General features: G+C 43.1%; 1 protein-coding gene across 1 annotated transcript in view; it reads left to right on the forward strand.

The window, feature by feature from the left end:
- Positions 1 to 21,923, forward strand: part of LOC124021380 (cadherin-like protein 26) — a 42,998-nt gene extending 21,075 nt beyond the window's left edge. The window contains exons 17-19 of the mRNA XM_046336598.1: positions 19,824 to 19,862; positions 20,002 to 20,073; positions 20,628 to 21,923. Coding sequence (XP_046192554.1) covers positions 19,824 to 19,862; positions 20,002 to 20,073; positions 20,628 to 20,813 — 297 coding nt within the window. The 3' untranslated portion in view covers positions 20,814 to 21,923. The remainder of the gene's footprint in view (positions 1 to 19,823; positions 19,863 to 20,001; positions 20,074 to 20,627) is intronic.
- Positions 21,924 to 24,266: the final 2,343 nt, after the last annotated feature.

Raw genomic sequence — 24,266 nt, forward strand, 5'->3', positions numbered from 1 at the left:
TATAGTGCCTTCTGAAAGTGTTCACACGTCACACCCCTTGACTTTTTATACATATATTTTGTGGCCTACACACAAAACCCCATAATGTCAGTGGAATTATGTTTGCAGAAATAATGTACAAGTTAATAAAAAAGGAAAAGCTGAAAAGTCTTGAGCCAATACGTATTCAACTTGTTGGTTCTCCTAATACTGTAAAGAAAGATAGCAGATCGAAGGGATAGTGGTATGGCAGGTGCTGCTTCTCCTCCATATTCTGTTATTTTATCTAAAAGAGCAGGTGTATGCCAACCTGGTCTCAGAGCATTCTGTATTATTCTGTATGTAAATCTATCAGGTATGAAGGTAAGACCCAGATACAGCCCACATCGAATAAACAATAGTTTAATATTGGTTTAATAATAGACAGGTCAAGGCAGGCAGGGGTCAGTAAACCAGAGGTGGGGCAACGGTACCGGGTGGCAGGCAGGATCAGGATCAGGGAAAGGCAGAGTTCGGAAATCCAGAGGGGGACAAAGGTACAGGTCGGCAGGCAGATTCAGGGTCGGGGGTAGGCAGAGTGGTCAGGCAGGTGGGCTCGGGGTCAGGACAGCCAACGGTCAAAACCAGGAGGGCGAGAAAATGGAAAAAGCAGGAGCTTGGACAAAACGCTGGTTGACTTGAACAAACAAGATGAACTGGCAACAGACAAACAGAGCACATAGGTATAAAAACACAGGGGATAATGGGGAAGATGAGCGACACCTGGAGGTGGGTGAAACAGATCAGGGTGTGAGAATTCAAGACAAGCTTTTAGTTTGATAGGTTATGTTTCGTATGATATGCATTAATTTGTGGATGTTCATCACCCATTTTGTCTGATATATTACGAATTACAAATCATATTATGTGTTGTGAGTTTGCAAAGCTACAAAATGTAAATTGCAAATTTGCAAAATATATGATATTTTAAGAATTATAGCTAGGTAGCTAATGTTAGCTAGCTCACTAACATTAGCAAGGCTAGGGGTTAGGGTTAGGGTTAAGTTTAGGAGTTTGGTTAAATGGTTAAGGTTCAGGGAAGGGTTAGCTAAAAGGGTTAAGGTTGGGGGAAAGGTTACCTATCATTCTAAGTAGTTGCAAAGTATCTAAAAGTAGTAAGTTGTTGAAAAGTTGTTAATTAGCTAAAATGCTAAAGTTGTCCGTTATTGACATTCAAACTCACAACCTTTAGGTTGCTAGACATTCGCGTTTTACGCCCACTCCGACCAACTATCCACTCTAACCACAGTAGAGTGTCTCGGCTTTAGATACAGAATAATACGAAATGCTCTGAGACCAGGTTGTGTACGCCGACCATAGCTAAATAACTCACAAAGATTTAAAGCGCAATTATGCGTTATAACTCTAGTAAAATTGTCAGCTATGAAGCTGTGTTCTCTTGATAATTTCAGTGCATCCTTGCTGGGATGACACAAAGAATCTACTGTCGGAGTCGGGGAATGCCATCTCCGGACAGGACACAGCATGATGTCCTGATTAATGGCCAAGACTACCTAACTTCCTACTTTACTGAAACACTTGGGAGTAACAAACACATCCTTCAACACCTATCGGAAACTGCTAAGCTACCTGTTGACTACCCTCCTGCTCTCCAGGGACGGACACTTCAACCTTGGGCCTAACACCACCAAGCTATAAAAACTCACCAGAGTGGAAAGCAGTGGATGGCAGTGGAGTGCTATGGTTCCATGATTTCTCTTGAGTGGTCCGTCTCCAAGACGAACTTTGACTGTCCAGACATAAGTGTAGACAAGTCCCAATACGCGATTACTGACTCTGCTTCTGGCACGCAAGCTGTTTTAATTAGTTCCTCGCATCCAGTGCAAGCACGAGGGATAGTTAATTGCGCTACCAAACTACCCCCAATCAAAACTAAACGGCCTAAACCCAGCAGTCAGAAAACATTGAAAATATATATATCACTCTCGAGTCATCTGGGACCCATGAGCTAAACCCAAGGGATTACTAGAGGGGTACTTGAACATTTGCAGTGTCATTCCAAAAAGTTCTCGAATTCAACATCTGTCCGGTGAAGTCCACAAAGCATATTGTGTGTAACAAACAGTTACATGACCTATAGCATGGTCAAGAAAGTTAATGTTTCAGACATTTTCAGAATACAAAAAACTATTGATTTACAGCACCAGTCAAAGGTTTGGACATACCTACTCATTCATAGGGTTTTCTTTGTTTTAACTATTTTCTACATTGTAGAATAATAGTGAAGACATCAAAACTATGAAATAACACAATTGGAATCATGTAGTAACCAAAAACAGTGTTAAACAAATCAAAATATATTTTAGAATCTTCAGATTAGCCACCCATTGCCTTGATGACAGCTTTGAACACTCTTGGCATTTTCTCAACCAACTTAACCTCAAATGCTTTTACAACAGTCTTGAAGGAGTTCCCACATATGCTGAGCACTTGTTGGCTGCTTTTTCTTCACTTTGTGGTCCAAATCATCCCAAACCATGTCAACTGGGTTGAGGTCCGGTGATTGTGGAGGCCAGGTCATCTGATGCAGCACGCCATCACTCTCCTTCTTGGTAAAATAGCTCTTACACAGCCTGGAGGTGTTTTGGGTCATTGTCCTGTTGAAAAACAAATGATAGTCCCACTAAGCGCAAACCAGATGGGATGGCGTATCGCTGCTGAATGCTGTGGTAGCCATGCTGGTTAAGTGTGCCTTAAACTCTAAATAAATCACAGAAAGTGTCATTAGCAAAGCACCTCCACACCATCACACCTCCTCCTTGCTTCACGGTGAGAACCACACTTGCGAGATCATCCGTTCACCAACTCTGCGTCTCACAAAGACACAGTGGTTGGAACCAAACATCTCAAATTTGGACTCATCAGACCAATGGACAGATTTCCACCAGTCTAATGTCCGTTGCTCGTGTTTCTTGACTCAATCAAGTCTCTTCTTATTGGTGCTCTTTAGTAGTGGTTTCTTTGCAGCAATTTGACCATGAAGGCCTGATTCACGCGGTCTCCTCTGAACAGTTGATGTTGAGATGTGTCTGTTACTTAAACTCGGTGAAGCATATATTTGGGCTGCATTTTCTGAGGCTGGTAACTCTACTGAACTTATTGTCTGCTGCCTTGCCTAGTTAAATAAAGGTTACATAAAAGATAGACAAAAAAAGAGGTAACTCTGGGTCTTCCTTTCCTGTGGCGGTCCTCATGAGAGCCAATTTCATCATAGAGCTTGAGGGTTTTTGCGACTGCACTTGGAAGTTCTTGACATTTTCAAATATTGACTGAGCTTCATGTCTTAAAGTAATGTTGGATTGTTTATCTTTGTTTACAGTGGCTTGCGAAAGCATACACACCCCTTGGCAGTTTTCTTATTTTGTGGCCTTACAACCTGGAATTAAAATAGATTTTTTTGGGAGGGTCTGTATCATTTGATTTACACAACATGCCTACCTCTTTGAAGATACAACATATTTTGTAACAAACAAACAAAACAAAAACAGAACTTGCATAACTTGCATAACTACCCCCCCCCCCCAAGGCAAAACTGCTTCAGCTCCTTCGAGTTGGATGGGTTCCGCTGGTGTACAGCAATCTTTAACTCACACCACAATCTTTAACTCACACCCATACCTCAATTGCATTGAGGTCTGGGCTTTGACTAGGCCATTCCAAGACATTTAAATGTTTCCCCTTAAACCACTCGAGTGTTGATTTAGCAGTATGCTCAGTGCCATTGTCCTGCTGGAAGGTGAACCTCTATCCCAGTCTCAAATCTCTGGAAGACTGAAACAGGTTTCTCTCAAGAATTTCCATGTATTTAGCACCATCCATCATTCCTTCAATTCTGACCAGTTTTCCAGTACCTGCTGATGAAAAACATCCCCACAGCATGATGTTGCCACCACCATGCTTCACTGTGGGAATGGTGTTCTCGGGGTGATGAGGTGTCGGGTTTGCGCCAGACATAGCATTTTCCTTGATGGCCAAAAAGCTCAAGTTTAGTCTTATCTGACCAGATTACCTTCTTCCATATGTTTGGAGTCTCCAACATGCCTTTTTGCAAACACCAAACGTGTTTGCTTATTTTTTTTCTTTAAGCAATGCCTTTTTTCTGGCCACTCTTCACTCTGTGGAATGTGCTTAAAGTGGTCCTACGGACAGATACTCCAATCTCAGCTGTGGAGCTTTGCATCTCCTTCAGGGTTATCTTTGGTCTCTTTGTTGCCTCTGATTAATGCCCTCCTTGCCTGGTCCATGAGTTTTGGTGGGCAGCCCCCTCTTGGCAGGTTTGTTGTGGTGCCATATTCTTGTGGTGCCAATATATATTTATTGGTGCTGCGTAGGATTTTCAAAGTTTCAAATATTTTTTATAACTCAACCCTGATCTGTACTTCTCCAGAACTTTGTTTCTGACCTGTTTGGAGAGCTCCTTGGTCTTCATGGTGCCGCTTGCTTGGTGGTGCCCCTTGCTTTGTGCGGTTGCATACTCTGGGGCCTTTCAGAACAGGTGTGATCATGTGACAGATCATGTGACACTTAGATTGCGTACAGGTGGGCTTCATTTAACTAATTATGTGACTTCTGATTGTAATTGGTTGCACCAGATGTTATTTAGGGGTTTCATAGAAAAAGGGGTGAATATATATGCACACACCACTTTTCCATTTTTTTATTCAATTTAAAGTTTTATTAAGTTTTCTTGTTTTTCAATCAACCAACAAAACACATTCCACATTCACAGATGTGACAGGCTTTAAAAAAATAAAAAGTCAAAAAATAATAATACATTTGAAAAAATAAAAATACAATTAAAATGAATGATAAAGTCAAATAAAAGCATTTATTTTTCTTAATCTATATATTTTCCTTTGTACATATATATATATACATACATACATGCATACGTACATATACATACACACACACATACGCACACGTACTCAAAAACTAAATTAAAATAAAAACACACAAAAAAAACATATAACATTTGCAGCAGCACTATCAAGGTTCTTATCAGCTATTTCAAGCATTCGCTGAGACGATGGGCCAATAATTCGTTTTTAGGTTTTACAGTACCTTACACAACATGTATCTGCGCATTTCCCTTGTCACCCCGTTCACTCTGTCCAGTTTGAAATATAGTTGAATAGTGGAGACCAGAGTCTATCAAACTTGGGCTGTCTCTTGTGGAGGTCATAAGTGAGCGTTTCAAGAGGAAGAAAGTCAACAATCTGGTCAATCCACATTTTAAATGTAGGGGGTATTAGAGGCCCACAATAGGAGAATGCATTTCTTAGCAAAGTATGTAATAGTCATAAGCAAATTTTCTCTGTCAGAATCAAAGAACAAAGTCCTGCTGGGCATTAAGAAGGTAGATACACGGGATCATATCAAACTGTACCTCTAGTATTTTCTGTGCAGCCGTATGTACAGATTGCCAGAATCTGACAATCTCCCTACCGCTCCAAAATACATGCATATAGGTTACACTTTCAGAGGTACATCTTTTACAGTTATGAGACATATCTGTTTTCATTCCATGGAGCCTCAAAGGAGTATAATAAAATTTGTACAAACATTTGTAATTAGATTCTTTCATTTTTACACTGGTAGAGGAGCAGTATACCCTGTCGCAAACCTCTGCCCATAACTCATCACTGATAGTCAGACCAAGGTCCTTTTCCCAGATGATTTTCAAAGGAATAAAGGAGGAGCTTCCTTTCTCAGAAAGGAGTCTATAGATGTAAGATATTTTGCCTTTAATGGATTGTGCTGTGACAAGAAGGGTTTCAACTTCATTCAACTGAGTTCTAAACCTCGTCTTGGAGGTAAATGAGGAAATTGCATGTCTAATTTGAAGATACTTAAAAGAAAATGGGATCTTGGCACATCGAATTCACTGCAGAGCTCTTGAAAGGATTTCAGTGTAGTGGTTTTCTGATGAAATAGGTCTGAAAAGGTCCTGATTCCTAGAGTATGCCAAAGATTAAAGTTGGCATCCCTCGGGGCTTTTGGCAAGTCTGGGTTGCCTACTATAGGAGAGTTTACAGTCTAGCCAGACACCTAGGTATTTGTAGTAGTCCACATGTTCTAAGTCAGAACCGTCCAGAGTAGAGATGCTAGTCGGGCGGGCGGGTGTGGGCAGCGATCGGTTGAAGAGCATGCATTTAGTTTTACTAGCGTTTAAGAGCAGTTGGAGGCCACAGAAGAAGTGTTGTATGTCATTGAAGCTCATTTGGAAGTTTGTTAACACAGTGTACAAAAACGAGAATGGTGTCGTCTGCGTAGAGGTGGATCAAGGAATCACCTGCAGCGAGAGCGACATCATTGACATATACAAAAGAGTTGGCCTGAGATTTGAACCCTGTGGCACCCCCATAGAGACTGCCAGAGGTCTGGACAACAGGCCCCCCGATGTGACACACTGAACTCTATATGAGATGTAGTTGGTGAACCAGACGAGGCAGTCATTTGAGAAACTAAGTCTGTTGAGTCTGCCGATAAGAATACTGTGATTGACAAAGTCGAATGCCTTGGCAAGGTCGATGGAAACGGCTGCACAGTACTGTCTTTTATCGATGGCGGTTATGATATTGTTAGTACCTTGAGCGTGGCTGAGGTGCACCCGTGACCAGCTCGGAAACTGGATTGCACAGTGGAGAAGGTACGGTGGGATTCGAAATGGTCAGTGATCTGTTTGTTACCTTGGCTTTCGAAGACTTTAGAAAGGCAGGGCAGGATGGATATAGGTCTGTAACAGTTTGGGTCTAGAGTGTCACCCCCTTAGAAGGGTAGGATGACCGCGGATGCTTTCCAATCTTTAGCAATCTCAGACGATACAAAAGAGAGGTTGAACAGACTTGTAATAGGGGTTGCAACAACAAAATGGCGGTGGAATTCTTTAGGAAGAGAGGGTCCAGATTGTCTAGTCCAGCTGATTTGTACGGGTCCAAGTTTTGCATCTCTTTCAGAACATCTGCGATCTGGATTTGGGTGAAGGAGAAGCTGGGGAGCCTTGGGCAGGTAGCTGTGGGGGGTGTGGAGTTGTTGGCTGGGGTTGGGGTAGCCAGTAGGAAAGAATGGCCAGCCGTAGAGAAATGCTTCTTGAAATTCTTGAATATCATGGATTTATCGGTGGAGACAGTGTTTCCTAGCCTCAGTGCAGTGGGCAGCTGGGAGGAGGTGCTCTTATTCTTCATGGACTTTACAGTGTCCCAGAACTTTTTGGAGTTAGAGCTACAGGATGCAAATTTATTTTTGAAAAAGCTATCCTTTGCTTTCCTAACTGACTGTGTGTATTGGTTTCTGACTGCCCTGAAAAGTTGCATATCCCGGGGACTATTCGATGCTAGTGCAGTACACAGGATGTTTTTGTGCTGGTCGAGGGCAATCAGGTCTGGAGTGAACCAAGGGCTATATCTGCTCTTAGTTCTACATTTTCTGAAAGGGGCATGCTTATTTAAATTACGTTTGAAGAACAACCAGGCATCCTCAACTGATGGGATGAGATCAATATCCTTACAGGATACCCGGGCCAGGTCAAATTAGAAAAACCTGCTCGCAGAAGTGTTTTAGGGAGCGTTTGACAGTGATGAGGGGTGATCGTTTGACCGCTGGCCCATTACTGATGCAGGCAATGAAGCAGTGATCGCTGAGATCCTGATTGTAAAACAGCAGAGGTGTATTTGGAGGGAAATTTGGTCAGGATAATATCTATGAGGGTGCCCATGTTTACGGATTTAGGGTTGTACCTGGTGGGTTCCTTGATCATTTGTGTGAAAGAACGAGATCATGCACCAAAAACAGCCCTGAAGTCAAAATTAGAACATGATAGATGTAGGTTTACCATGTTGAGAGAAATAAGACAATGAAAGAAATCAGACAGGTCAGGGCAAACATTTTTTATTAACATAATTGGTGAAGCTAAGGAAAATTCTAAATTGATCTGGGAGAATCTAAAGAAGCTGACAGGGAAAGACAATAGTAACACTGTAAAAATATTAGAAATCAACGTGAATGTCAGTCTATCACAGGATGCAGTCAAAATAGCAACAGCCTTCAACTCATACTTTGTTGTCTCTGGCAAGGTACTCACTCTTCTCCTCCACTGGTTTCTTGGGCTCAGTGCCAGTGAATGAGACTCAAGCTGTCTTCACTATAAATGAGGTTTCTGAGTCAGATGTGAACAAAGGTGATTAGCTCACTAACTAACTGGACTCTACCTTTCTTAAAACTACAGGTCAGGACAGACAGAAAGGTCAGAACTGGGAAGAGTAAGAAAAACAAAAAGTAGAGCACAGGAAACATGGGAACATGCTGGTGGGACTTCACAGGACAAGAAGAAATGGCAACTAACAGAAAATACACCGGAGATAATGGGGACAAATGGGAGACACCTGGTGGGGGTGGAGACAAGCACAAGACAGGTGAAACAGAGCAGGGTCTGACATTTTGTTTTGTTGCTTTGCGTGTGCTCATTGTCTATCTGCACTGCTGTTGAAAATTAGCCAGGTGGCTAAAACCAGCACTTTTACTGAAACATTGATTAATATGCACTCTCCCTTTAAAAATAAACCCTCTGGGGAGCACGTGATGCCGCGGAGCTGAGCAGTTATTCTATTTGTACCTAAATAACAACGTTGAAACAATATTCTAACATCGGCTGATAAACTGTCAAGTACTTACCTTCCCAAAGAGCCATGGACCTCCGACCGAGAGGAAAGAAGGACGACCAAAACATCGTTGATTCCCAAGATAACGATAACGCTACAGCTAGCAAGATTAGCATTAGCCATTTACATTACATTACATTTAAGTCATTTAGCAGACGCTCTTATCCAGAGCGACTTACAAATTGGTGCATTCACCTTATGACATCCAGTGGAACAGTCACTTTACAATAGTGCATCTAAAACTTAAGGGGGGAGGGGTGAGAGGGATTACTTATCCTATCCTAGGTATTCCTTAAAGAGGTGGGGTTTCAGGTGTCTCCGGAAGGTGGTGATTGACTCCGCTGTCCTGGCGTCGTGAGGGAGTTTGTTCCACCATTGGGGGGCCAGGGCAGCGAACAGTTTTGACTGGGCTGAGCGGGAGCTGTACTTCCTCAGTGGTAGGGAGGCGAGCAGGCCAGAGGTGGATGAACGCAGTGCCCTTGTTTGGGTGTAGGGCCTGATCAGAGCCTGGAGGTACTGAGGTGCCGTTCCCCTCACAGCTCCGTAGGCAAGCACCATGGTCTTGTAGCGGATGCGAGCTTCAACTGGAAGCAAGTGGAGAGAACGGAGGAGCGGGGTGACGTGAGAGAACTTGGGAAGGTTGAACACCAGACGGGCTGCGGCATTCTGGATGAGTTGAAGGGGTTTAATGGCACAGGCAGGGAGCCCAGCCAACAGCGAGTTGCAGTAATCCAGACGGGAGATGACAAGTGCCTGGATTAGGACCTGCGCCGCTTCCTGTGTGAGGCAGGGTCGTACTCTGCGGATGTTGTAGAGCATGAACCTACAGGAACGGGCCACCGCCTTGATGTTGGTTGAGAACGACAGGGTGTTGTCCAGGATCACGCCAAGGTTCTTGGCGCTCTGGGAGGAGGACACAATGGAGTTGTCAACCGTGATGGCGAGATCATGGAACGGGCAGTCCTTCCCCGGGAGGAAGAGCAGCTCCGTCTTGCCGAGGTTCAGCTTGAGGTGGTGTCCGTCATCCACACTGATATGTCTGCCAGACATGCAGAGATGCGATTCGCCACCTGGTCATCAGAAGGGGGAAAGGAGAAGATTAATTGTGTGTCGTCTGCATAGCAATGATAAGAGAGACCATGTGAGGTTATGACAGAGCCAAGTGACTTGGTGTATAGCGAGAATAGGAGAGGGCCAAGAACAGAGCCCTGGGGGACACCAGTGGTGAGAGCGCGTGGTGAGGAGACAGATTCTCGCCACGCCACCTGGTAGGAGCGACCTGTCAGGTAGGACGCAATCCAAGCGTGGGCCGCGCCGGAGATGCCCAACTCGGAGAGGGTGGAGAGGAGGATCTGATGGTTCACAGTATCGAAGGCAGCCGATAGATCTAGAAGGATGAGAGCAGAGGAGAGAGAGTTAGCTTTAGCAGTGCGGAGCGCCTCCGTGATACAGAGGAGAGCAGTCTCAGTTGAATGACTGGTCTTGAAACCTGACTGATTTGGATCAAGAAGGTCATTCAGAGAGAGATAGCGGGAGAGCTGGCCAAGGACGGCACGTTCAAGAGTTTTGGAGAGAAAAGAAAGAAGGGATACTGGTCTGTAATTGTTGACATCGGAGGGATCGAGTGTAGGTTTTTTCAGAAGGGGTGCAACTCTCGCTCTCTTGAAGACGGAAGGGACGTAGCCAGCGGTCAGGGATGAGTTGATGAGCGAGGTGAGGTAAGGGAGAAGGTCTCCGGAAATGGTCTGGAGAAGAGAGGAGGGGATAGGGTCAAGCGGGCAGGTTGTTGGACGGCCGGCCGTCACAAGACGCGAGATTTCATCTGGGAGAGAGAGGGAGAAAGAGGTCAGAGCACAGGGTAGGGCAGTGTGAGCAGAACCAGCGGTGTCGTTTGACTTAGCAAACGAGGATCGGATGTCGTCGACCTTCTTTTCAAAATGGTTGACGAAGTCATCTGCAGAGAGGGAGGAGGGGGGGGGAGGATTCAGGAGGGAGGAGAAGGTGGCAAAGAGCTTCCTAGGGTTAGAGGCAGATGCTTGGAATTTAGCGTGGTAGAAAGTGGCTTTAGCAGCAGAGACAGAGGAGGAAAATGTAGAGAGGAGGGAGTGAAAGGATGCCAGGTCCACAGGGAGGCGAGTTTTCCTCCATTTCCGCTCGGCTGCCCGGAGCCCTGTTCTGTGAGCTCGCAATGAGTCATCGAGCCACGGAGCGGGAGGGGAGGACCGAGCCGGCCTGGAGGATAGGGGACATAGAGAGTCAAGGGATGCAGAGAGGGAGGAGAGGAGGGTTGAGGAGGCAGAATCAGGAGATAGGTGGGAGAAGGTTTGAGCGGAGGGAAGAGATGATAGGATGGAAGAGGAGAGAGTAGCGGGGGAGAGAGAGCGAAGGTTGGGACGGCGCGATACCATCCGAGTAGGGGCAGTGTGGGAGGTGTTGGATGAGAGCGAGAGGGAAAAGGATACAAGGTAGTGGTCAGAGACTTGGAGGGGAGTTGCAATGAGGTTAGTGGAAGAACAGCATCTAGTAAAGATGAGGTTGAGCGTATTGCCTGCCTTGTGAGTAGGGGGGGAAGGTGAGAGGGTGAGGTCAAAAGAGGAGAGGAGTGGAAAGAAGGAGGCAGAGAGGAAAGAGTCAAAGGTAGACGTGGGGAGGTTAAAGTCGCCCAGAACTGTGAGAGGTGAGCCGTCCTCAGGAAAGGAGCTTATCAAGGCATCAAGCTCATTGATGAACTCTCCGAGGGAACCTGGAGGGCGATAAATGATAAGGATGTTAAGCTTGAAAGGGCTAGTAACTGTGACAGCATGGAATTCAAAGGAGGCGATAGACAGATGGGTAAGGGAGAAAGAGAGAATGACCACTTGGGAGAGATGAGGATCCCGGTGCCACCACCCCGCTGACCAGACGCTCTCGGGGTGTGCGAGAACACGTGGGCGGACGAAGAGAGAGCAGTAGGAATAGCAGTGTTGTCTGTGGTGATCCATGTTTCCGTCAGTGCCAAGAAGTCGAGGGACTGGAGGGAGGCATAGGCTGAGATGAACTCTGCCTTGTTGACCGCAGATTGGCAGTTCCAGAGGCTACCGGAGACCTTGAACTCCACGTGGGTCGTGCGCGCTGGGACCACCAGAGTAGGGTGGCCGCGGCCACGCGGTGTGGAGCGTTTGTATGGTCTGTGCAGAGAGGAGAGAACAGGGATAAACAGACACATAGTTGACAGGCTACAGAAGAGGCTACGCTAATGCAAAGGAGATTGGAATGACAAGTGGACTACACGTCTCGAATGTTCAGAAAGTTAAGCTACGTAGCAAGAATCTTATTGACTAAAAATGATTAAAATGATACAGTACTGCTGAAGTAGGCCAGCTGGCAGTGGGTGCGTTGTTGACACTACACTAATCAAGTCGTTCCGTTGAGTGTAATAGTTTCTGCGGTGTTGCTATTCGGGGGCTAGCTGGCTAGCTAGCAGTGTTGTTTACGTTACGTTGCGTTAAAAGAACGACAATAGCTGGCTAGCGAACCTAGAAAATCGCTCTAGACTACACAATTATCTTTGATACAAAGACGGCTATGTAGCTAGCTATGTAGCTAGCTACGATCAAACAAATCAAACCGTTGTACTGTAATGAAATGAAGTGAAAATGTGATACTACCTGTGAATGCGACCGGGTTGTTGAGTTCTATACAGAAGACGTTGGCTAGCGTTGGCTAGCTAGCAGAGTCACCTACGTTAAGGACGACAAATAGCTGGCTAGCTAACCTCGGTAAATTAAGATAATCACTCTAAGACTACACACTCTAAACCTAAACAACACAATTATCTTGGATACGATGATACGAAGACAGCAAAGACAGCTATGTAGCTAGCTAACACTACACTAATCACGTCGTTCAGTTGAGTGTAATAGTTTCTCCAGTGCAGCTAATCAGTGGACGTTAGCTAGCTGGCTAGTGAAGACTACGTTAGGACGGCGAAATACGATAATTACGCAATTATCTTTGATACAAAGACGGCTATGTAGCTAGCTGAGAAGAAATTGCTAAGATTAGACAAATCAAACCGTTGTGCTATAATGAAATATAATGAAAAAGTTATACTACCCGCGGGAGCGAAGTGCAGATGCGACCACTCGCTCCAACCGGAACCGGATAGCCCTCATAACTCAGACGACAGTTCCAGACAGTTGCTCTCAGCGGCCTCTTGCGAGCCTGCCGACATGCTGGCTACTCTCCTCCGGGAAATTCAGGATGGTAACAGAGGTCTTTCTCTGAAAATTGATAAGAAATCGGCTGAACTCCATTCTTCCATTGACGACCTGAAATCCTCCATGAATGATCTCCTTTTGAGAACGACTGAGGCAGAGTTCCGCATTAGCACAGTTGAAGATACCATCGCCAGACACGACCAGGTCTTGATACAACTGCAAAAGGACAATGCCTACCTCAAAAACAAGGTAGATCAGATGGAGAACCAGAGTAGACGTAGTAATATCCGTGTGGTGGGATTGAAAGAGGACAGCGAGGGCCGTGACCCGGTCCGTTTCTTCACTCAATGGATCCTGGAGGTCCTAGGCATAATGAACTTCACCAAGCCGCTGGAAATCGAACACGCCCACAGAACATCAGCGCCGAAACCCCGGCCAGATGAGCCCCCACGAGCCGTCCTGATCAGGTTCCTCCGTTTCCAAGACAGACAGAAGATACTGCAACTCGCAAGAGCCAAAGGGGACATCACCATCGATGGAAAGAGGGTCTGCCTTTTCCCAGATATGAGCGCGGATCTCGCCAGACGCCGCAAGCAGTTCAGACCTGCCTCCAAAGCACTGAAGGAGAAGAACATCACTGGCTACCTCATCCACCCTGCGCGGATGAAAGTTCAGTACAAAGCCCGAAGCCATCTCTTCAACACACCGGGAGAAGTGCACACTTTTCTCAAAGAACTGAACAACGTCTGAGCCAGGACGGTCTCTCTGGGGGATCAAATTCAGTTCGTTGGTTTTCTCTTATCCGGATTGAACTGCTATTATCTCCCATTTACTATAATTGATTTGTACATTTTCAACTAACCGTATCTTCCCGGGGTGAGTTCTATTACATTTACAGGAGAGTATATTTTGGTTTAATCCATATCTACTGGGCGAAGCAATAAGTGGGTTTAGGTCCATTGGTTTCCCCCTCGTTTATGTTAATCTTCCGAAAAGAGACTCAAGCATCCCTTACCATGGGCAGTAAATATTCAGCCATAAATATATATATTCACAACGTTTGTTTTCAATTTAGAGAGCTCGCAGGTTTTAGTTTATGCCAAGGTTTAGCTAGTAAGAGCAAGATGGAAAGCGAGCAGCAACGTATCTCTACAAGTGTATTCATGTTTGATTGTTGGGATTGTTGTTTTAGTCTGACAATCTGGGTGTGTGGGATTTTTATTCTTTTTTTTCTTCCTTTTTTCTATGTTTATTGTTTCCTTCCTAAAGAGACACACAGGTCACTTTTGTGCTCAAACCAAAGTTGAAACATTTCCTAATTATCTGCATATGATAGATTTCTATTCAGTTACATATTTGAAACCCAACCTATGCTTAATCCACTAAAATATGTCACATTCAACGTAAAAGGTCTTAACAGCCCGATTAAAAGGAAAAGTGTCTATACATACCTTAAGAAATTAAAGGCTGACATTGTGTTTTTACAAGAAACACATCTTACAGCCAGTGAACACAAGACATTGAAGAGGGAATGGGTAGGACAAGTTTTTGCATCCTCTTTTAACTCCAAAGCAAGAGGAACTGCAATTTTGATAAGTAGACACATCACCTTCTGTGTCAACAACACCATCTCTGATCCCTCTGGCAGGTTTGATTTGGTGCAGGGGCATATGTTTCAGAGTTTTGGTCCCTATTGAATATTTATGCTTCTAACTTCGATGACCATATGTTTATTCAGAATGTCTTTCTTCAGGTTGCTCAAGCACCACCAGGATGGCTACTGGTTGGAGGAGATTTTAATTTTTGCTTAGATACAGTTCTTGATAGGTCTTCTGATAAACCCTCACTTCTTACCAAAGCCGGCAAGCTCACCATGTCATTCATGAAAGATCTCAATTTACTAGACATCTGGAGACAGTTGCACCCACATGATAGGGACTACTCTTTTTATTCACACCCACATAAGACACACACACGCATAGATAACTTTTTACTTTCGACACAACTGTTTCATAGAGTGTTAGATGTCGAGTATCTCCCCAGATTGCTTAGTGACCATTCTCCTCTGGTATTATCAATCTCCATTCCTACCAAGGTAAATGGAGCATATAGATGGAGACTAAATTCTACACTCCTAAAGCAACCTGAATTTTGTGCATTCATCAAAGAGCAGATCATTAGTTTTACTTTGACAAACAAACCCTCTGCTCCTGACAGCTTCATTATTTGGGACACATTGAAGGCCTATCTGAGGGGACAGATTATTTCCTATACTAAAGGGCTGAAGAAAAAACACGGTGCAGAACTGAGTGCCCTTGAATCTGAAATCTCCGAGCTAGAGAGAACCTACCAAAGAGGCCCGACTAAAGATCTATACAGGCTTTTGGTAAATAAAAAACTTAAATATAATATTCTGAACACATATCAAGCTGAGAGGGCCATCACTAAATCAAAACAGCGTTATTATGAGCTTGGAGAGAAAGCTCACAAAGTATTGGCATGGCAACTGAAAGCAGAGGAAAGTAAGAGGACAATTAATGCCATAGAAACTCTTACTAATGAGATATCTTTTGACCCTATTGAAATTAATAATACTTTTAAGAAATACTATGAAAACCTCTACACTTCCCAATCAAGCGATGATCTATCAGAGATCGACTCCTTTCTCTCCTCTCTCAACCTCCCATGCTTGTCAGGGGAAGACAGCGGGCGCCTGAGTGAACACTTCTCAGTTCCTGAATTGTTGGATGCCATTAAATCCTTACCTTCTAATAAATCTCCTGGGGAGGATGGCTTCCCTCCAGAGTTCTATAAATAATTTAGGGAGCTGTTGGTCCACCTACCTTATGGAGGTACTTAAAAAAGCCAGAGAAGACAACTGCTTTCCAGAGTCCTTCTCTCAAGCAGTGATTACTCTAATCCACAAGAAAGGGAAAAACCCGCTAAAGTGCGCCTCCTATAGACCAATCTCTCTCCTTAACACAGATTGTAAACTGGTCACCAAGATGCTATCTAAGAGACTGGAGTCATGTCTTCCCCTGTTGGTCAACCCAGTTCAGACTGGCTTCATAATTAATAGATTGTCCTCCAATAATCTCAGAAGGTTCTTTGATATAATTCACCTTGCTAACAAAAACAAAATCCCTAGTGTCGCAGTCTCCCTCGATGCTGAAAAGGCCTTTGATAGGGTTGAATGGCCATACTTCTTTCGCGTCTTGGAAAAGTTAGGTTTAGGTACCGGGTTTGTAAATTTGATAAAATCACTCTACAAATCTCCTAAAGCTAGGATTGTTACCAATGGGATTACTTCCTCCTCTTTCCCTCTTTATAGGGGGAACAGACAAGGTTACCCAATTAGCCCCCACCTCTTTGCCCTCGCCATCGAAACGTTGGCTGAGGCTATTAGAACGTGCCCTGACATACATGGCTTTGAGTTGGGCCCCCATACCCATAAATTATCACTCTTTGCGGATGACCTTATCTTATTTCTAACAAACCCAGAACACTCCCTCTCTCACTTGCAGATCCTACTACAGTGTTATAGTTCTTTCTCTGGATATAAGGTCAATTTTCATAAAAGCGAAATCTTACCGTTGTCTGTCTTTGACCATCATACCATCAAGCACAAGTTTCCTTTTAGATGGTCGCCTATGGGCTTCACATATTTGGGCATAATGGTGGATGGTAATCTGAACAACCTCTATAAACTCAATCTGGCCAGTTTGTTGCAAAAGGTGGAGGTTGACCTTTGTAAATGGATGGACTTACCTCTCACTCTACTGGGTAGAATCAATGTAATTAAAATGAATGTCCTGCCCAGGATTCTATATCTGTTTCAATCTCTCCCTATCCCTGTTCCCGCAGCATTTTTTTTCCTCTCTCGACAAGCTGACCAGACGGTTTATCTGGCACGGCAAAACCCCTAGGGTTGGCCTGGATAAACTGACCCTTGATTACAGTCAAGGGGGCTTAAACCTCCCCAATTTTAGAATGTACTACTGGGCTGCACAGTCTAGGTTTCTGGCTCAGAGGTTTGACAATGGTCCCTCTCCCTCATGGTTGAACATTGAAAAGCTTGAGGTAAATGATGACACTGGGGCAGATTCGTTATACAAATGGGACAGAAAATCTATAAAAACCATCACAGACAACCCTTTAATCATACATTTTGTCCTGGCATGGTGCAAACTGCATAAGCTGTTCGGACGAGGGGTATTCCTTTCCCCTAAAAGCCCTTTATGGAACAATAGATTGATCCCATGTTAACAAACTATAGATTTGGCAAGTCGGTTAGGACATCTACTTTGTGCATGACACACGTAATTTTCCAACGATTGTTTACAGACAGATTATTTCACTTATAATTCACTGTATCACAATTCCAGTGGGTCAGAAGGTTACATACACTAAGTTTACTCTAACTGACCTAAGACATGGAATTTGTACTAGGATTAAATGTCAGGAATTGTGAAAAACTGAGTTTAAATGTATTTGACTAAGGTGTATGCAAACTTCCGACTTCAATTGTATATACAGTACCTGTCAAAAGTTTGGACACAGCTACTCATTCAAGGGTTTATCTTTATTTTTACTATTTTGTACATTATAGAATAACAGTGAAGATTTTAAAACTATGAAATGACACATTTGGAATCATGTAGTAACCAAAAAATGGAATAAATCTAAATATATTTCATATTTGAGTCTTCAAAGTAGCCAATCTTTGCCTTGATGACAGCTTTGTACACTCTTTACAGTGTCTCAACCAGCTTCATGAGGTAGTCACCTGGAATGCGTTTCAATTATTAACAGGTGTGCTTTGTTAAAAGTTAATTTGTGGAATTTCTTTCCTTCTTACTGAGTTTGAGCCAATCAGTTGTGTTGACAAGGTATCGTTGGTATACAGAAGATAGACCTATTTGTAATATGCAGTATATACATATGAAATTAGTAAAACATTATGTTATTATTATTATTATTGTTATTATTATTATATTATTATATATTATTATGTAAAACATTATGTAAAAAATTATTAAAGTGACTAGAGTTCCATTGCTAAAGTAACCAGTGATTCCATGTCTATGTACATAGGACAGCATCCTCTCAGGTGCAGGGTTGAGTAACTGGGTGGTAGCTGGCTAGTGTCTCAGTCCAAGCGTGGATGCACCTGTACTGACATCGCTTTCTGGACGATAGCAGGGTGGCTCGGGTAGTTGATGTCCTTAATTATCTTTTTGTCCTTCCTGTGAGGTCAGGTGCTATAGGTGTCCTGGAGGGCAGGCAGTGTTCCTTTGGTGAAGTGTTGAGCAGACTGCACCACCTTCTGGAGAGCCCTGCCCTCAATTGTGCATCTGTGAAGGTTTGTGAGGATCTAAAGGGCCTAGCCAAATTTCTTTAGCCTCCTACGGTTGAAGAGGTGTTGTTGCACCTTCTTCACCATGCTGTCTGTGTGGGTTGATCACTTCAGGTTATTATTGATATGTACAAAGAGGAATTTTAAGCTTTTCACCTTCTCCAGTATGGTCCCGTCAATGTTGATAGGGGCGTGCTTCCTCTGCTCTCAGTCCACGATCAGCTCCTTTGTTTTGTTGATGTTGAGGGTGAGGTTATTTTCCTAGCTTCACACCGCCAGGGTCCTCACCTCCTCCCTGTAGGCTATCTCGTCATTGCTGGTAATCAGGCCTACTACTGTTGTGTCATCTGCAAACTTGATGACTGAGTTGGAGGCGTGTGTGGCCACTGTCGTGGAAATTTCCTTAATTACCAAATGATGAGAGAGCATATCACACGAGTCAGAGTTATGCTTAATCTTCACCTTTAATAATAATTAAGCTTTTGCAATAGCATTTTGACTTTCAACAGTTCAGTATCTCTAAATGAAAAGTTGAGAGTCCCCAACATAATGGCAAATGCGATCCTTTATAGCAAAGATCCACCCCGTCCTAGACGACATGACAAAACACAGGTCTTAGGAACTTACAAAGAAAAAACCTTACTTCAGAAAGAATATCCCCTAGTAAGACAGAGTGGGCTATAAATTATTGTTCAGTTTGGTCTCCTAAACAAAGCTCTTATCTCGTCCTTGGTACAAAATGGTACCAAGACATTACCCCCACCCTATGATATATATCAAATTGTAATTTATTTAGAACCAATTCTAAATACAATCAGAGGACAAACTCACAGAGAGGAGAGTGACCCTATAGGTCAACAAAGAGGGAGCATAGAATGATTCCAGACACTGTCACACTTCTTTCCCCGATGAGAAAAGTAGGGAGTCACTGCCACACCGAAAAGATATGTTTACACACGATGACCCCTTGACCTCTCCCCTCTCCATGGCCCATGCAACTTAGTCCTGACATGGCCACCACTATAGTACAACAAAATACATTCTTATGAGAAATAACTCATAAGCATATCATGAAAATAACACATCTTATCTATGTTACTCAACTAATTCTGATAATTCCCCAACTCCACGCAGTCATGGGTGGACAGGGAGTACAGGAGGAGGCTGAGCACGCACCCTTGTGGGGCCCCTGTGTTGAGGAACAGCGTAGTGGATGTGTTGTTTCCTACCTTCACCACCTGGGGGCGGCCCATCAAGAAGTCCAGGATCCAGTTGCACAGGGCAGGCTTCCGACCCATGGCTCAGAGCTTAATGATGAGCTTGGATTTTCTTATCAAGATGACATCGAATGTTCCTGAGTGGCCTAGTTACAGTTATCTTTTCACTTTGTCATTATGGGGTATTGTGTATAGACTGGTGAGAATGATATATATTTTTTTTAAATATTTTTAAATCCGTTTTAAATTCAGGCTTTAATACAACAAAATGTGGAACAAGTCAAGGATTTATACAGTGAAGTGGGTGCGTTAATACATATCAACAATGTGAATATGAATTTTCCAATTGCAGTACCAGGCGTGGACTGCAAGCAGGAACAATACCATGAGGGTAAGTGTTGCTGTGCACTAACTATCAGAATCGTGTCTACTTGACACCACACACACCATTGATACATACACACTGCATGAAATTGTTGCCTTCATGTTTGTTTTCCTGTGTTTTCACGGCTCCTCTGCTCTCTCCTCAGAGTAACTCTTCGAAGTACTCACGCTCCTTCGGCCTGCTGTCGGACCAGCACATTTCAGAGCACATAGACCGGGTAAGATACCTGTCCCCAAGAAACACAGCCATTACAGAACCAGTTGTGTGTACTCTGGCCCAAGGGCCCCAGAGAGGGATCTGTGGGTCCCAGAGGGGGAACCACCTCAGGCCAGCCCCTGTGTAATCACACAATGAGACCCGTAATCCTCACTAAGAGGCATTTTAGCACAACTCCTTTGTATTAGCGTGGTAGAGTACTGTGTAACACCAGGTGTTTGTACAGTACGAGGGTTTAAAACATCCGACCTGACACGTATGTGACATGTAGAAAATGTCACAAATAGCCTGTGCTGTGAAAACAGAGACGGACAGTTATGTTGAGATGTGAATGATGCACCATGTGGTCTTGAAAACAGTAACTAACTATGGTGGTGATATTTGTCTTTTCGCTACTACATACATTCTTTATTGTAAGAAATATCCCTCAGTTGGATATATTATAAGTACTTCATTAGTTACTAGTATTGAGAGTTGTTTAAGATCTTGTAGAAATGTAATTATTGAAAAGTTTAATAGTTAACATCCTCTAACGCTGGCGTATTGGTTCCCCAGAGGCTGTATATGATTGGAGATGAGATGGACTACCAACCCTACGACTACAGATATGAGGGGAGAGGCAGCAAGTGCCAGTCACTGGATGAGCTATCGCTAAGTAACCTGGGGGATGACTTGAACTTCCTAGGGGACCTGGGGTCAAAGTTCAACACCCTGGGGGGCATCTGTCGCCAGGACATGTAGGAGAGGAACATTAGGGTGTAGACACATACACCTGGCTGGACTGGGAAATGGTGCTAATTAGGCACATCTGTCATTGTCCCCTGTTTGAGGTGAAAACAAAATTCCTCCATTGTGATTTTTGGATCAAGCTTTGCATTATCGACATCAGTGGGGCATTTTCTTACAGACCGAAACTGTTGTGGATTGGCTTTTACCCAGAAGAAGGACTGGGAGAGACTGCTGATATTTTTGTCTGACACAATGAATGATGAACTTACTGTACTGAATAAACCGTATCATGCTCGGATGGCTTTATGGGCTTCGGTTTTGACAGGGCTGGGCTGGGGTGTGTTTGTATGGCATTTTGTTATGTTATGTGTTTTTTTATCATCGTCACGCTTCATAGTATTTTCAACAGAATTGTATAATCTCTTGATCTACTGGTTATGCCGGAATGAGCTTTACTTCAATGCTATGATAGATGCTATGATAGATAGAAATTTCAAAATGTCAACACCACTTCTGTGGGAACATGAGCATTGTGTGAATCATACTTTTATGGCCTTTTTTCTGCTTAGGATATGGATATGGATTTACCCAAGTTGCTTAAAATATTTATTTTAAAAATAACCTGGAATTAATGTGTACATTTGCCATAATGACAACCTTAACCTCCTTGCCATCCAAGTGAGAGGATAAACCCACCACAGAGTAGATGTAATATCTACATAAGTACAATGTAATTAGTAGGTGTTACACAGGATTAGGTAGTTAAAATGAAGTGTATCTTGAGGGGTACTTACTTGTACTTAATGTGTACTTATATAGTACGTTACCCATCTTGACAACCTGGCCCTCAATTTAATGCTTCCGGAATCCCCACCTAAGTGAGAAAATAAACACATTAGTATACCACAGAGTACATGTAATGTCTGCATATGTACAATGAATTAATAGGCGTTACACATGATTTAGCTAGTTTAAGTTAAGTGTATTTCAATGTAATTATCACGCCCTGGCCATAGAGAGGCTTTTTATTCTCTATTTTGGTTAGGTCAGGGTGTGACTAGGGTGGGCGTTCTATGTTATTTTTTCTATGTTTTTGTTCTATGTTTTGTATTTCTGGTTTTGGCCTGGTATGGTTCCCAATCAGAGGCAGCTGTAAATCGTTGTCTCTGATTGAGAACCATATTTAGGCAGCCTGTTTTCCCACTATGGGTTGTGGGTAGTTATTTTCTGTTTAGTGTGGGTTGCACCTGACGGAGCTGTTTCGGTTGTGCCTTTTGTTACTTTGTATTTAGTGTTTAGTTATATTTAATAAAATGCCGAACACGTACCACGCTGCACCTTGGTCCTCACCTTCTTCCACCAACGACAATCGTTACAGTAATTACTTACTACTCATTACCAAGTGAAAATACCTACAAACATAAGATGAGCTTCTACTTTAGTCAACTTTATTGCAACATGTAAAAATATCTTACATTTCTTACCAAAAATTAAGGGTTTATATTGTTAATAAATTGATTCAATTAGATTAAACAAACACAATAACGTACATATGTAGCCTAGTTTGGTGAGTAGCTTAGATCATTGTTTTCCAACTCCAGTCCTGGACTATCCCCAACATTAAACATTTGTAGCCCTAGACAAACCTGATTCAACTCATAAAAGGGCTTGACGATTAGTTGACAAGTTGAATCAAGTTGTGTTTGCCTGGGGCTTCAATAAAAATGTGTACTGTTTGGGATACCCGAAGACTGGAGTTGGGTAACACTGACCTAGATAGTTAATTTAGAACAACATGCTTGTGCTTTTCTTAGCTTTTTAATAAGCCTTAAGAGTCTAAGGGGGGATGTCATACCAAATATCATTTACGTAGCTATTTGATTTTGAATTTTAAGACCCCTTGATGTACCTGTAAATATAAATAAATACATTATTTGATGAAAAAAATGTTTGGGCCTTATTCCCATTGTGCTATTAGCCCATAAAAACGAATTGAATAACAGATTCACTACATGGAACAACAGATAGTCCCCCCAAAAAAATCTAAATGATGTTTGTTCTGAAGTCTCTGTCCTATATCTGAGAATGATCAGGAAACATGAGTTATTTTTTTTGTATCCAAGCCGTCTCCATATACAGTATACTGTACTTCCCATTCATTTTTTTCAAATGGTACTGGGGAACCTTCAGACGAGTCTTGTTAGGCCTGTGGGCATCATAGAACAAAGCATGTAAGTGTTTGTGAGAGTCTCACCTTTACATAGATGGGTCATATTATTGTTTTTGCCCAAACTGTTTCGGACGCTTACAGACAGAAGTTGGCAGATTGACTTCAGAGTCCCAAGACGCCTGTGGAGGTGACCCTGTTCTTTGTGCACTGCCACATGGTGCAAAACGGAGGACACCATCGCGTTCGGGAGTGTTATCTTCCCATAGAGGGGTAGTAATAGTTTGCAGACGCTACAGACGATTTGGGAGAAGACTGATTTTCGGGATGTCTCGTGGTCTAACAGACACTGCTTTAGCTCTGTTTCGCCGCAGACGAGGAAGTGTTACATAGGTGGATTAAGACGCATCCCATACAAAATTGATACATCTTTATCTTAAACTGACAGATATTTATGGGGATTTTTGCATTATGCAAATTCAATTTCAGCAGATATTGATCTTACAAAATGGAAATCTACAACTGTTTCTGTCTTCATCTGTTTCTTTCTTGAATTCCCCATCCTGGAGTCTGAGACCTTGCAGAATTCTGTGGTAGAGAAAAATGATATATGACCATTTTTTTCATAGACACTCATCATCGTGATTTCTATAGTTTAGGCATACCTAGCTACCTAGCTAGTTGCTGTGTTATCCCACTAGCAATAATAGTGCTTACCTAGCGTTTAGATACATTGAAAAGGAATGTTATGCATAGTGTGTTGACACGTATAACCATTGGGGTACGGATACCCTGTTAACAAGGTTCAGGGAAGATAAGACCATCGGGCCCAGTTAACATTAGCCAGCTAGGTAGCTAGCTAGTAGTGACCATAGCATAATTTCCAGCTTTAGGTATCTTGTTAGCTAATCCCAAACAACTCAACAGATTGCATGGAAAGTCTATTCTGTGGTTAGTAAACTAAGCTAGCCTAGTTGGTAGGCAGATCAAAAATGCCAGCTAAAGTTTGCTAGCTAGCCACAGTTAACTGGCTAGCCAACACAGTATGCTAGCTAGCTAGCAAATGCTAGCTAGCTAACTACCTATGCCAAATTGTCCAGCAGATGTATCCAAAAAAGCTCCTCAAATTGCATGAAAAACATACTTTCTCTCTACTGTGTTGGCGATTTTGACCTACAACACTTTGCACACTGATGTTCACAACCTTGTTCTTTGAGCACTGTCACATGACGTCAGTGTTAAGACTTGGGCACATTCGAGGTCGTCCTTATTTAAAGGGTGTTGTGCAGATCTTGACA

Source organism: Oncorhynchus gorbuscha, linkage group LG03 (genome assembly GCF_021184085.1).
Source record: "Oncorhynchus gorbuscha isolate QuinsamMale2020 ecotype Even-year linkage group LG03, OgorEven_v1.0, whole genome shotgun sequence".
In the NCBI taxonomy this organism is placed as follows: domain Eukaryota; kingdom Metazoa; phylum Chordata; class Actinopteri; order Salmoniformes; family Salmonidae; genus Oncorhynchus; species Oncorhynchus gorbuscha.